At 44.3% G+C, this 11,852-nt stretch overlaps 1 protein-coding gene and 1 long non-coding RNA gene across 2 annotated transcripts; one reads left to right on the forward strand and one right to left on the reverse strand.

Annotated features, from left to right (window-relative positions):
- Positions 1–5,967: 5,967 nt before the first annotated feature.
- Positions 5,968–9,716, forward strand: LOC139835639 (uncharacterized). Its single transcript, XM_071825498.1, has 5 exons — positions 5,968–6,073; positions 6,306–6,559; positions 6,638–6,779; positions 7,080–7,151; positions 7,213–9,716. The coding sequence occupies exons 1-5, from the start codon at positions 5,968–5,970 to the stop codon at positions 9,714–9,716; spliced, it is 3,078 nt and encodes a 1,025-aa protein (XP_071681599.1).
- Positions 9,717–10,585: 869 nt separating this feature from the next.
- On the reverse strand, positions 10,586–11,584 carry LOC127323482 (uncharacterized). The gene is made up of 3 exons (XR_011750990.1): positions 10,989–11,584; positions 10,774–10,857; positions 10,586–10,683 (listed from the first exon to the last, which is right to left on the reverse strand). It is a non-coding gene; the product is annotated as an uncharacterized lncRNA (long non-coding RNA).
- Positions 11,585–11,852: the final 268 nt, after the last annotated feature.

Genomic DNA, 11,852 nt, shown 5'->3' on the forward strand with positions numbered 1-11,852 from the left:
GAGGCTTGGGGGCTCGCAACTGGAGTTGGATGCAATGTGTCTTGTTGAGGAGGCGAGGTTTCATCCCCATCAGGTTGAGCTTCAGAAACAACTAAAGTACGGGACGTACTCGTTCGAGCAGTCGCGTCAATAGGTGGATCTTCATCTTCGTCGCCACTACAATAAATAAGGCGACAAGATAAGAAACAATATAGACAAAATATCGAGAACAAACAACAAAGAGCAGCAAGAACTTACGAGCTGACAAGAGCATCTTCATAAGGGTTGAAAGTTGTCCTTTCTTCAGTAGGAACAACTTCTTCGGCAGGAGGTGCATCGGTTTTGGAGGTGCCGGAATCGACAAACTCGTCCCTTTTTCTCTTGTTCTTTGGAGAAGCAGCTGGGGGAGGAGAGTGTGTCGACGCGGTAGCCTCGGATTCAACTTCCTTTTCAGAGGATGCCGCGGATTTTTAAGAACCCGCGATTTCACTCTCAGGGCGAGAAGTACCCTGGTTGTCGTCGGTGACAACAGCCCGTTCTTCGACTTCTCCACCTTCAGGAAGGGGAGGAAGAGAAGCTAGAACTGGATGATTCTACAAAGACAAAGAATGTCGACAAGAAGTTATGCAAGGGATGTCAGCAAAAATAGTAGTCGACAAAAAATAGTCAAACAAAAATTACCTGAGGGAGCACGTTGGTGGAGCTACATGGTGTCACACGGCAAGATGACGGGACGGGGTCTTTCTTGCTAAGCGATGAGATCTTTCAGACAAGTTTTTCTAAGTCCTTGACCGATAAATCTACCGACAGGCGATCCACATCTTTGTCGCCAGCATACATCCAGAGGGGGTTTTTGCGAGCTTGTAGAGGCTGCACCCTAATCCTAAGGAAATACGCCGTGATTTGGATACCCGACAATTCTTGTCCACGGGTATTTTGAAGCTTGTGGATGCGTGTCATCAGCGCCCCTGTCGCCGCTTTTTCTTCGTCGCTAGTCTCTGCATCCCAGGACCGGCGGCGACAGATTTTTTCGTTGCCATCGAAAGGGGGAATGTTGTCTTCCACCGAGCCATGGCTCTCCTCGTGGATATACAACCATTTTTTGCGCCACCCTTGAACTGAGTCAGGGAATTTGACGTCAAAGTACTCGACATCAGGGCGGACGCAGATCACAACGCGGCCTATGTTATAGGCAACGGGGAGAGCCATTACGGCGAAGGAGAAAAATACGCTTCCATAAAGCCCAGTTAGGCTGGACTCCAAGGAAAGATTCGCAAAGAGTGATGAAGATCGAGATGTGGAGGATGGAGTTGGGAGTAAGATGGTGAAGTTGCAATCCGTACACAAAAAGAAACCCACGCAGAAAATCGTGAATGGGGGAAGAAAGGCCACGGATGAGGTGGTCAATGAAACTGACCCGATACTCCATAGGAGGGGATGGATAGCTCTCCTCGCTGGGGAAGCGTAGCGAGTCTTTCTGCTTGCTGATCCCAAGCTTCTTCAGCAAGTTGATATCTTGGGTGGAGATTTTGGATTTCTCCCACTCAGTGCTCCCCAGATCCGCGGTCGCCATCTTGGACTCAGGAGTGTTGTGCCTGGTGAGTGTACGGGGTGGCATCAACAATGGCGTAGGCGAAAAGCGTGAGCGTGGCTGAGCTCAAGAAGTGTTGGGCGCAATGGAGAATTTTTTGCAGAGGAGAGCAGAGGTGCGCTGCAGGCGAAAGATTGACTGGAGGAAGAAGATGACCTTATATAGAGAATCTGCGGAACGACGCACCGTTGGATAGAGTAATTGTGGGATGGATGCTGTCCACGTGGCTAAGGGGTAAAATTGTATTTTGAATGTGAAGGAACAGAACAGGCGCTACAGTACGTGCGCCAGAAAAAGCGGAGGACGTGTGTCCCCCACTTGCACGACGTGTCAAATTGATGAGGGTTTTGGGCCCGCAAGATAGAGAGAGCGTTGCTCGCGTCTTCCCGATACATTGGTCGTGGCTATCGACAGCACTGACGTCACTTTATCTCCACTACTAATAAAAGAGCAAACATAAACTTTCTTACATACACCCCGCTAATTGTCCACAGACCAAACATCACCACATTATCAGACCCACATCTCTCAAACTGACATACATGACCGGTGTGCACTTACGAATTAACATTGACGGACCATGCTTCACCAATCACCAACAGAGGAAAATAGGAATCCCACGTCCCCACCCCGCTAATCACGTAAGTTTCAATCCCAAAACTTAAAAATTGATTACCGCGGATCTCCTGTCTGTATCAAAGAATCGCCCGTCTCGCTTTGCTCGCCATCGCGCCATACGCTGCCCAAGAATGTCGCCGCTCTTTGCCTGGCCACCGCGCCATACGCTGACCAGCAGCCCAACGTCTCCCTGCACGGCAACCTCGCAATCCTGCACAGCCCGTCTTCTCCCTCCTCGGCGACCTTGAATACCTGCACAGCAACGTCAACTCCAAGGTGACCTCGCAAGCCTGCATCGCTCCTCCTTCATCTCCCCACCGGCGACAAATTGGATTGGATTCTCAAGTACCTGCCAGTCCCATCTAATCATTGAGGTATCAAACGCCCTGAAAATTTGATTCGTGCTACAAGCCATAACTATATTTGGGATTAGTATCACAAAGTAGAAACAATAACTGATCATCACGAACCTTCTGATGGATGTCTTCAACCTCACCCATGTCCTCAATCTCCATCCCCTGGTACGGATCTAGCTACAACAACATTCTGGATTGCCATGCCTAACATCAACCTTTAACACCCTATCAGTTCAGAAACAACTGATTTCAATGGTAAATTGCAAAAGAAAAATACTCATGCTCCAGCCTATAAAAATGATTAATGTCAGCATTGTTTGCATGATAAATTTAAAATGTTTTGGATAGATATAAATATATCATTGGACAGGTTTGTAATTCTTCTAATGACAAACACTCTTCTAATATAGCACATTGGATTACTTACAGACATCCACGGTATGCCATCTTCCAATCGAGCGGAGGATCGCACTCCGTTTCAGGATATAAGTAACACCCACTCCTTGGGTAACTATCACCACCGTATTGCACCGTATTGTTTCTTTTACGATAATAATGAACACTGCTATTTGCGAGGTGCTAACTTTCTCTATGTATCTATACAGACCCTAAAGAATTGAAGAGGCGGAGGGATAGAGAATACTATGCCCGAAATAAAGATGAAATTCAGAAAAGACGTCGTCAAGCCCGTGAAAATAAACAGGCTTCAACATCACTTCCTAATGACATGCAAAATGTGCAGCATACATCCCCAAGTAATGATGACCTGATACTACATGCTTACATGTCGTATAATTTGCGGTTACATCATACTATCATGATTTCCATGGTGATTAAATATGACACATGTTCATACAGTTCAATCTCATGATATTACGACGTCTGCTGCTCTCACTGGGAAGTGTACTACAATTGAGGACATCAGCAACACCCACTGCTCACGTATTTCTCAAAAATACTGCCTATTACACAGGTAAATGATGTGATACTTATACAACATATCATATATGCAGGCCCTACAGAACTGAAGATGCAACTAGAGAGGCTCGGGTATTCGCAGAATAGGGACAATATATTAAAGAGACAACATCAATCGTACACTCAAAAAAAATGGATGTGGGTAAAGCCGACAGCAATGGCCATGAAGATGATACACAAACACCTGTGTCCATAACCATTGGTAGTGACATTCAACAATTAGAAAGCGTACCCCTAATTTATTAAGATACTAATATGTTGTATCATATATGCAGATCCTAAAGAGATAAGGAGGCAAAGGGACAAAGAGCGGTATGCACAAAATAGGGATGAAATATTAAAACGGCAATGCCAATCCCGTGAACAGAAAAAAGTTGTTGCTGCCCTCCTCAGCAACGTGGCACTGCTACACACACGCCAGCTACAGCACAATCGGTTGTCACCCAACTACAAAAAGTAGCACGTGCAGGTTATGAAGCATATCAAAAAAAATTATGCCTTTTTGCTAGCTTGCATATTGATGCAATAATATGTACTGAAATGGTATCTGCAATGTTGTTGCAGATATATCAATTATGCCAAATTCATGTCAATCACATGTAGCATACGATGATGATGCCAATTGGTTGCACAGGAATGATGCGTATCAGGTGCAACATATTGCTGGACGAAAGAGAGCTGTTGCTATGCCCCATGTCCGTACTACAACGCAAACAATTTCCAACATCATAACGGATGTTGCCCAAGGTATTACCATTCAACGTTGGTACATACGTGGTCTAAATAATAATATAACTATAATCTGCTTTCCTCTGGATCTTACATATGCAATACAATGCAGGGCCCCTCACACAGCTGTCAGGGATTGAGATACCCCAACTCAGTACAGTTGACAACCTACCTAACCCAGAAAGCACAAATGCTGGTTAGTCCATATGTTTTATTTATAGTGCTAAATAATGGAGGTTCTTTATTTGACCGTAATTCTCTTTCGTACATTCATTCAGGCATAGAGCTTCTAAGTGGCTCCAATCAACCTCATATTACACCATCTAATGATGACAACCGAGAATTGGAAACGGACCCAGATGCTGGTCGAACCACTCAAACTGTGCAAACTACTATTGGCACCCCTCTGTCTACTAAAATACGTATAGTAGGCAACGACCAAATGCATGATCCATATGGAATATTTGAGCCCATTGTTCATGAAACCAATTTAGATGGTACATTTATATACTTTTGTTCACACTTCAACTTTTTCTCCAAACCAATTATATTTGACCAATTTATTACCTCCTAGATTGCTTGGGGACGGTGCAACGTGGACAAGCAGTAGACCATGAGCCTGACGAAGAAGCTAGAATGTTTACTGAAAAAGGTATTTCATTGCTGTATTTTCCACTTTAGCACACTCAAATGCACATTCTAGAATGACCCTGATTTATATAAAAAAATTCTTTTGTGCTAGATGTTCCTTTTGAATCGTATCAAAATGGAAGTCATCCTTCACGAGCAACACCGAAAGCAAATACTGAGGAATTCATATACCGGAACCTACCTGAAAAGCATCATGTCCTAAGAAAGGTACCGACCGCCAACACCTGTGGGGCATTACGGTTTCGTATGAGGGACCCGCATTTTGTCGAGAAAAGGAAGAGTATCAATTGTTACTCCACAGGTTCCAGAAGAGTTGAAACGATTATTCACAAGTCAAGAGGATGATGATGCTAAATATTTTAGAGAGAATATTCGGTATTTCAACTCACACTTCTCATTCACAAGTCTAGGAGTCACCCTTGATCGCCGAGTCAGCACGGCTGCAAGAACTGGCGTATATACATTTCGGATATCTCAGGGGTTGTACCATGCTCTTGATAATCTGGTGGCAGCTGATAATGGCCCTCGACATTTGCAGCTCTATATTTATGATACAGATGAAAACTTGCTTCACAGGGTTAAGAGGTCTCCAGATCTTAATATAGATGTTATACGAACGATTTTGGAAATACTAGAGCGGAACCCTTATGCACAGGTTTTCAAGAGCCTTGGGTCTGTTCCAAATCTAGATGAATATAGGATCTCAATAAACACAGATATCAAACTGGATCAACGAAGGTACAATTCCCCAACGACTTCTCAGGTGGCAGCGATATGGGTTGAAGGGAGCGACCCACAAAATTGCTTTGACAGGAGTGTTGTTGTGCATGGAAAAGGAGACCGTCCCTTGTATATTAGAGCATACTATGGGTGTTACGACCCATTGTCATATCCTCTATTCTTCCCACGTGGGGAGACTGGTTGGAATCGTTGGATGCCATTTGTTGCGCCACCTGATGACACGACCCAACATTCAACAGTTGAACAACTAAAACAAGCCTTTGAGTTACCTAGAGGTATGATGTTCATTATTAATTTCTATACTTACACTTATGAATGATACGGATGAAAGCTTTTGTTTTCTTCCGTCTAGGAGATGATGACTTGATTAGAGAAGAACAATTTGTGAATTTTGCATCACATGAAGACAATGACACTGATTTACCTTCAGGTATTGGTCACCATTTCTTATTTTAATATTATATTCTTATGTGTCTAATGTTAGAATACTAATGTTGTCAAGCAATATTTAGATGACAACACGATGCAAGAAACAATGCGTAACGAGGCACCGCATGAAGACCATGCCACTAATTTACCTGAAGGTTTGGTCATAATTGCTAACTTTAAATGAGAAGTGTGTCCGAAACAATTTACAAATATATCTGTTGACAAATTTTTAGATGACGAGGATAACCCATATGAGGATTTTGGTGATAATGAGGAAAATCCAACAAAATCCAGGAAATTTGTTAGTGCGAGGGAGTACTACTGCTTCAAAGTGCAGGTCAGGAAGAAGCTTTTTAACATAATATTGTTCGGGGGGTACCTTTTCCAACAGTGGGCTGTTGACATATATATAAAAATTGAGACTATGAGGCTTGACTGGTACTCAAAGCCGGCAAATCAGAAGGTTTTACGTGCTGACCTCTACCAGGTAGCGTGCTTGTGTTACTTATGATGCATAATATAGATGTTGCATGCTTTTCTATAACCTTATATACTTTTATTATAGGGTCTTGTTGACACCGTCGTTGCTGGTGAGTCGCGCGGTGATCGGATTGGCAAGAGAATTGTGCTTCCACGTACATTTCCTGGTGGTGACCGTGACATGCAGCGAAGGTTCCTAGATGCGATGGCAATAGTTCAGCGCTGGGGTAAACCGGACTATTTTATCACGATGACTTGCAATCCCTATTGGGAGGAGATAACCGAGAAATTGTTTCATGGACAATTGCCACAAGACCGTCCAGTCCTTGTGGCAAGAGTATTCAAAGCGAAACAGCAAGATTTGATGAACTTGCTGACTAAGGGTAAGCACTTTGGAGAAGTCGCAGCTTATGTACATGTCACTGAGTTTCAGAAACGAGGCCTCCCGCATGAACATATACTTCTAATCATGAAAGCAAAAAACAAGTTAGCGACCCCAGATGACTATGATCGGGTGATATCTGCAGAGATACCTGACAAAGAGAAATACCCTGTTCTGCATGATTTGGTCATCAAACACATGCTGCACGGACCCTGTGGTGAGTTGAAGAAAAGTTGTCCTTGCATGATTGACGGCCAATGCCGGTTTCGTTATCCAAGGGATAGACTCATATCCCATTTATAGAAGAAGGGACAACGGGCGTGGAGTCAGGATCAGAGGAGCAGATTTGGATAACAGATGGGTCGTCCCTTACAACCCCTTTCTGCTTATGCGATACAACTGCCACATTAATGTCGAAGCATGCTCGAGTATCAAGGCAGTCAAGTACTTGTTCAAGTACATCTACAAAGGTCATGACAAAGCATCCTTTGCATGCGAGCAGGATATCATCAATAGTGGTGGAATCATCAATGAAATTCGACAATATAAGGATGCACGCTTTGTATCACCTCCAGATGCAATGTACCGGATTTATGGTTATAAATTATTTGGTGTAAGTCCATCTGTGCTACAACTCCAACTTCATTTGCCAAACATGAATCCAGTCGCATTTAATGCCTGTGAAAATCTGGAAGATGTTGTTGCTCGACCATCTTCTTCCAAGTCCATGCTTACCGAGTACTTTGAGATGAACCTAAGTTTCCTACAAAGACGGAAATGGTTGTACAGAGAGTTTCCAGAACATTATAGATGGATTGCTGGAAATAAAAAATGGCAGAATAGAAGAAATAAGAGATCGCAAATTGGAAGACTTGTGTATGCACACCCTGCTGAAGGAGATAGGTACTACTTGCGTGTGCTCCTAAGTCATGTCCGAGGAGCCACTTCATTTGACGGTTTAAAAACTATAAATGGCAAGCTATGCAATTCCTTTAGGCAGGCATGTGAGCACTTAGGCCTCATTGAGCACGATAGGACCCTTGATGATTGCATGACAGAGGCAGCCACATTTCAGATGCCTTGTGCCCTAAGAAGGTTGTTTGCGACTATACTTGTATTCTGCGAGGCAACAAAAATCCGACAGATGTGGGACAAACATCTAGCATCAATGTCTGAGGATTACCGTCTTAATCAATCAAATGATGCAACAATAGAGCAGATGGTCCTTAGAGATATCAGGGATATGTTACAATCCATGGGAAAGGATATTACAAGCTTTGGACTTCCAGATCTGGTTGATACCAATAGTTCCTATGAGGCGGAGTATAGGGAGGTAGTAGAGGAGAGGCAAGTAACCGCAGACAAAGAACATCTAGATCTACTTCACAGTTTGAACAGTGAACAGCTGACTGGTTTCAATGATATAATGGATCATGTGACAAACAAAAAAGGCCAGATATTCTTCGTTGATGGTCCAGGAGGCACTGGCAAGACATACTTATACAAGGTATTGCTTATGAAGGTGCGTTCCATGGGCCTAATAGCGATCGCAACTGCTACATCAGGTATAGCGGCGTCGATAATGCCTGGAGGCCGTACTGCGCACTCTAGGTTCAAAATTCCAATCAAGCTCAAAGATAACAGCATGTGTAGTTTCACAAAGCAGAGTGGTACGGCGGAGTTGCTAAAACAGGCGTCCTTGATAATTTGGGACGAAGTCGCTATGACCAAACGTCAAACAGTTGAGACACTTGATAGATCGCTCCAAGATATAATGGAATGTCCCTTGCCGTTTGGGGGGAAGGTTGTCGTCTTTGGTGGGGATTTCAGGCAGGTCCTTCCTGTTGTGACACGTGGGACAAGAGCACAGATCACGGATGCAACACTTCTGAGATCCTATCTGTGGGAGAAGACACGTAAGATACGCCTCACGCGCAATATGCGGGCACAAGCTGATCCTTGGTTCTCCGAATACCTCTTGAAAATCGGCAATGGAACGGAAGAGACAATTGGTGATGACTATGTGCGTCTCCCTGATGACATTGTGATCAGATATACCGAGGATGAAAAAGCTATAAACACGCTCATCGAAAATGTCTTCCCATCTCTGCATGCCAATGCTAGATCAAGAGAATACATGAGCACACGTGCAATCCTTTCGACCAAGAACGAGCATGTGGATGACCTGAATGACAAGATGATTTCCAGGTTTCCTGGCAAAGAAAGGTTATATCATAGCTTCGACTCAACTGAGGATGACTTGCAGAATAATTACACTATTGACTTTTTGAACTCGATCACACCAAATGGCTTGCCCCCGCATGTTTTGAGATTAAAGGTCAACTGCCCGGTCATTCTGCTCCGAAACCTTGACCCTCATAATGGCCTGTGCAATGGAACACGGCTTATGATCAGAGCCTTCCAGGATAATGCAATCGACACTGAGATTGTTGGTGGTCAGCATGCTGGAAAGAGGGTATTCATTCCTAGGATCCCTATGTCGCCCTCGGATGACATCTCACTTCCCTTCAAACTAAAGAGAAAACAATTCCCCGTCCGTCTGAGTTTTGCGATGACCATTAACAAGGCACAGGGTCAGACCATACCAAATATCGGTATTTACCTTCCCGAGCCTGTATTCTCACATGGACAGCTATATGTTGCATTGTCAAGGGGAGTGTCAAGAAAGATGACACGGATTTTGCCCAAGCCGAACAATGAGGTTGATAAATCCGGGAAAAGCACCAAAAACATTGTCTATCGTGATGTTTTAGAGGGGTGAAGCAGGTGCGTTATTCTAAAGTTTATTTGCATCTATGTTCTTGTATCTACAACAACTTTTAAAAATCCAACATTTTTTTTATTTGCAGATTTTAATGAGGCTGAACCATATAGACCATCTTTACTTTGCTATTGAAAGCTGATTGTTTAATTCGGATGTGAGGTGCGCATGTTCAGTTAATTGATCCGTATTTTCTCTTCATTTTATAACTAATGCTACTGCTATCTATTTATATTATTTTGTATTTTTTTGTTGATCGACTACTTTTTCACCAGGATACGTTGGTGCTTGCTGCTACTGTTGTAATTATCGTTGGCTCATACTCGGACTTAGGGAAGATGCTGAACCACAACGTAAAATTGTATTACTGTCATATGTTTGTCAGCCAAAAGATGGCATCAAGTTGTATACACAGTTTAGAACTACGGATCAACATCCATGAAGGGTTATCAATGTTATTAGCTTGAATTTGTTTTTTCCTGTTTTATGTGTTCTAAAAATTTGTACAACCTGATGGCTTGCTTATTATATGCCACCCATTTTCTAGCAATTTGTCAGTAATAATTGGACTGTCTTCTTTGGGGTTGGCTCTAAATTACTAACGTGTTTACTAAGAATGCGAGAATGTTTTCAAAAAATATTAACAGTTCATGTAAGTTCCCTGCCATCCTGTTTGAAAACAACTTATAATAATCAGCAGGGTTGAAGCTCATAGAAGTCATCGTCTTGCTCTGCATGAATCATGCTTTCATGTCAGAACACTCTGCCTGTCTACCAATGTGGAGAAGCATTAGCTGCTGCTTCTTCCATTGCCTCATATGCAATATCAGAGCATAAATGGGCAAGCAACGATTTACCTCAAATTTAAATGCTAGCGAAAGCCAGTCAAGTAAATCCTGGATACATTTTCTTTCTTTGTGCGTTGAAGAGCATCTATGTTTCATATTGCATCAATAGCACTTTTTATCTACACCATTTACAGAGAAAATATGCTCATATCTTGCTGTGGATTTTCACAAAGGGTAGAAACAGTGGGAGCACACAAAATATAACTAACCTTCAGGGTTCCAGAACAGCTTCAGAAGAACCAGAAAAATTGTTGAATCACCTTTGCATCATTTACTAGAAACTGTGTGGCATCCTATCAAATAGATTAGAACCACTTATGAAGATACCACAATGTGCTGATTCACTTATTCAGTTGCTATCAAACGATATTTACTGTAAACAACTGAATCGAGCAGAATCGAGACGAGGGGGACGACGAATTACCAGTGGTGAGCAAGGTGGAGAGGGGAGTCGACCGAGAGGCTTGCGACACGGCCAACCCGCCAGAGCGGGGTGTCAACACCGGCGTCACTTGTCCCTAGGGAGCCGGGAGGACCCAGCCCACGTTGTTGATTCCTCCAACGCGAGCGCGGCAGGGGATGGGCCGGCCGTTCTGGCAGTGGCGGGGAGGTAGTGTATGGGGTGGATATCGCGGCAGCCGTGAGGAGGCAGGGGAAGGAGCGATCTTGGCGTCGGTGGAGGGGAACAAGGGGAGGGACAAGTTCTTGCGCCGGCGGAGGGGAACCAGGGGAGGGGCCCGTCCTTGCGCCGGCGGAGGGGAACCCAGGAGGACGCGGTTCTCGCGCCGGTGGGGAGGGGGCAGGGAGGCAGTGGAGCATCTGGAACTCGTGGCAACGGCGGGGAGGCTGTGGCGGCCGTGGTCCTCGCACCGGCTGCGGGGAGGCTGTGGCGGCCGTGGTCCTCGCACCGGCTGCGGGGAGGCAGTGGTCCTCGCGCCGGCGGCTGAGGGCAGTGGAGCGACCGTCCACGCACCATCGGCGGGGAGGTAGTGGAGGACTGGAGGGCAAGACAGCCAGAGAGGAGGAAGAAAGAGTGTGTACGGCGAGGACTGAGGAATGTGTCGACAAGGCTGTCGGTGAGTGTTTTCCTCCTTCCCGTAGGACATGTCTTGTCTTCCACTTATTTTCACTTCCACGTGCTGTTGCTGAGATTAAGGATGTACCTCTCCTTTATTTTCTCTTTCACTTGTTACGTGAGCTATCTCTTAAACTTATTTATATACATATCTTCGGTGCTTCTAAATTTCAAGTTTTCATAGATTCATGTGTCTTTATACTTGACAAAAAA

This window comes from Lolium perenne, chromosome 2, assembly GCF_019359855.2.
Source record: "Lolium perenne isolate Kyuss_39 chromosome 2, Kyuss_2.0, whole genome shotgun sequence".
NCBI classification, from domain to species: Eukaryota; Viridiplantae; Streptophyta; class Magnoliopsida; order Poales; family Poaceae; genus Lolium; species Lolium perenne.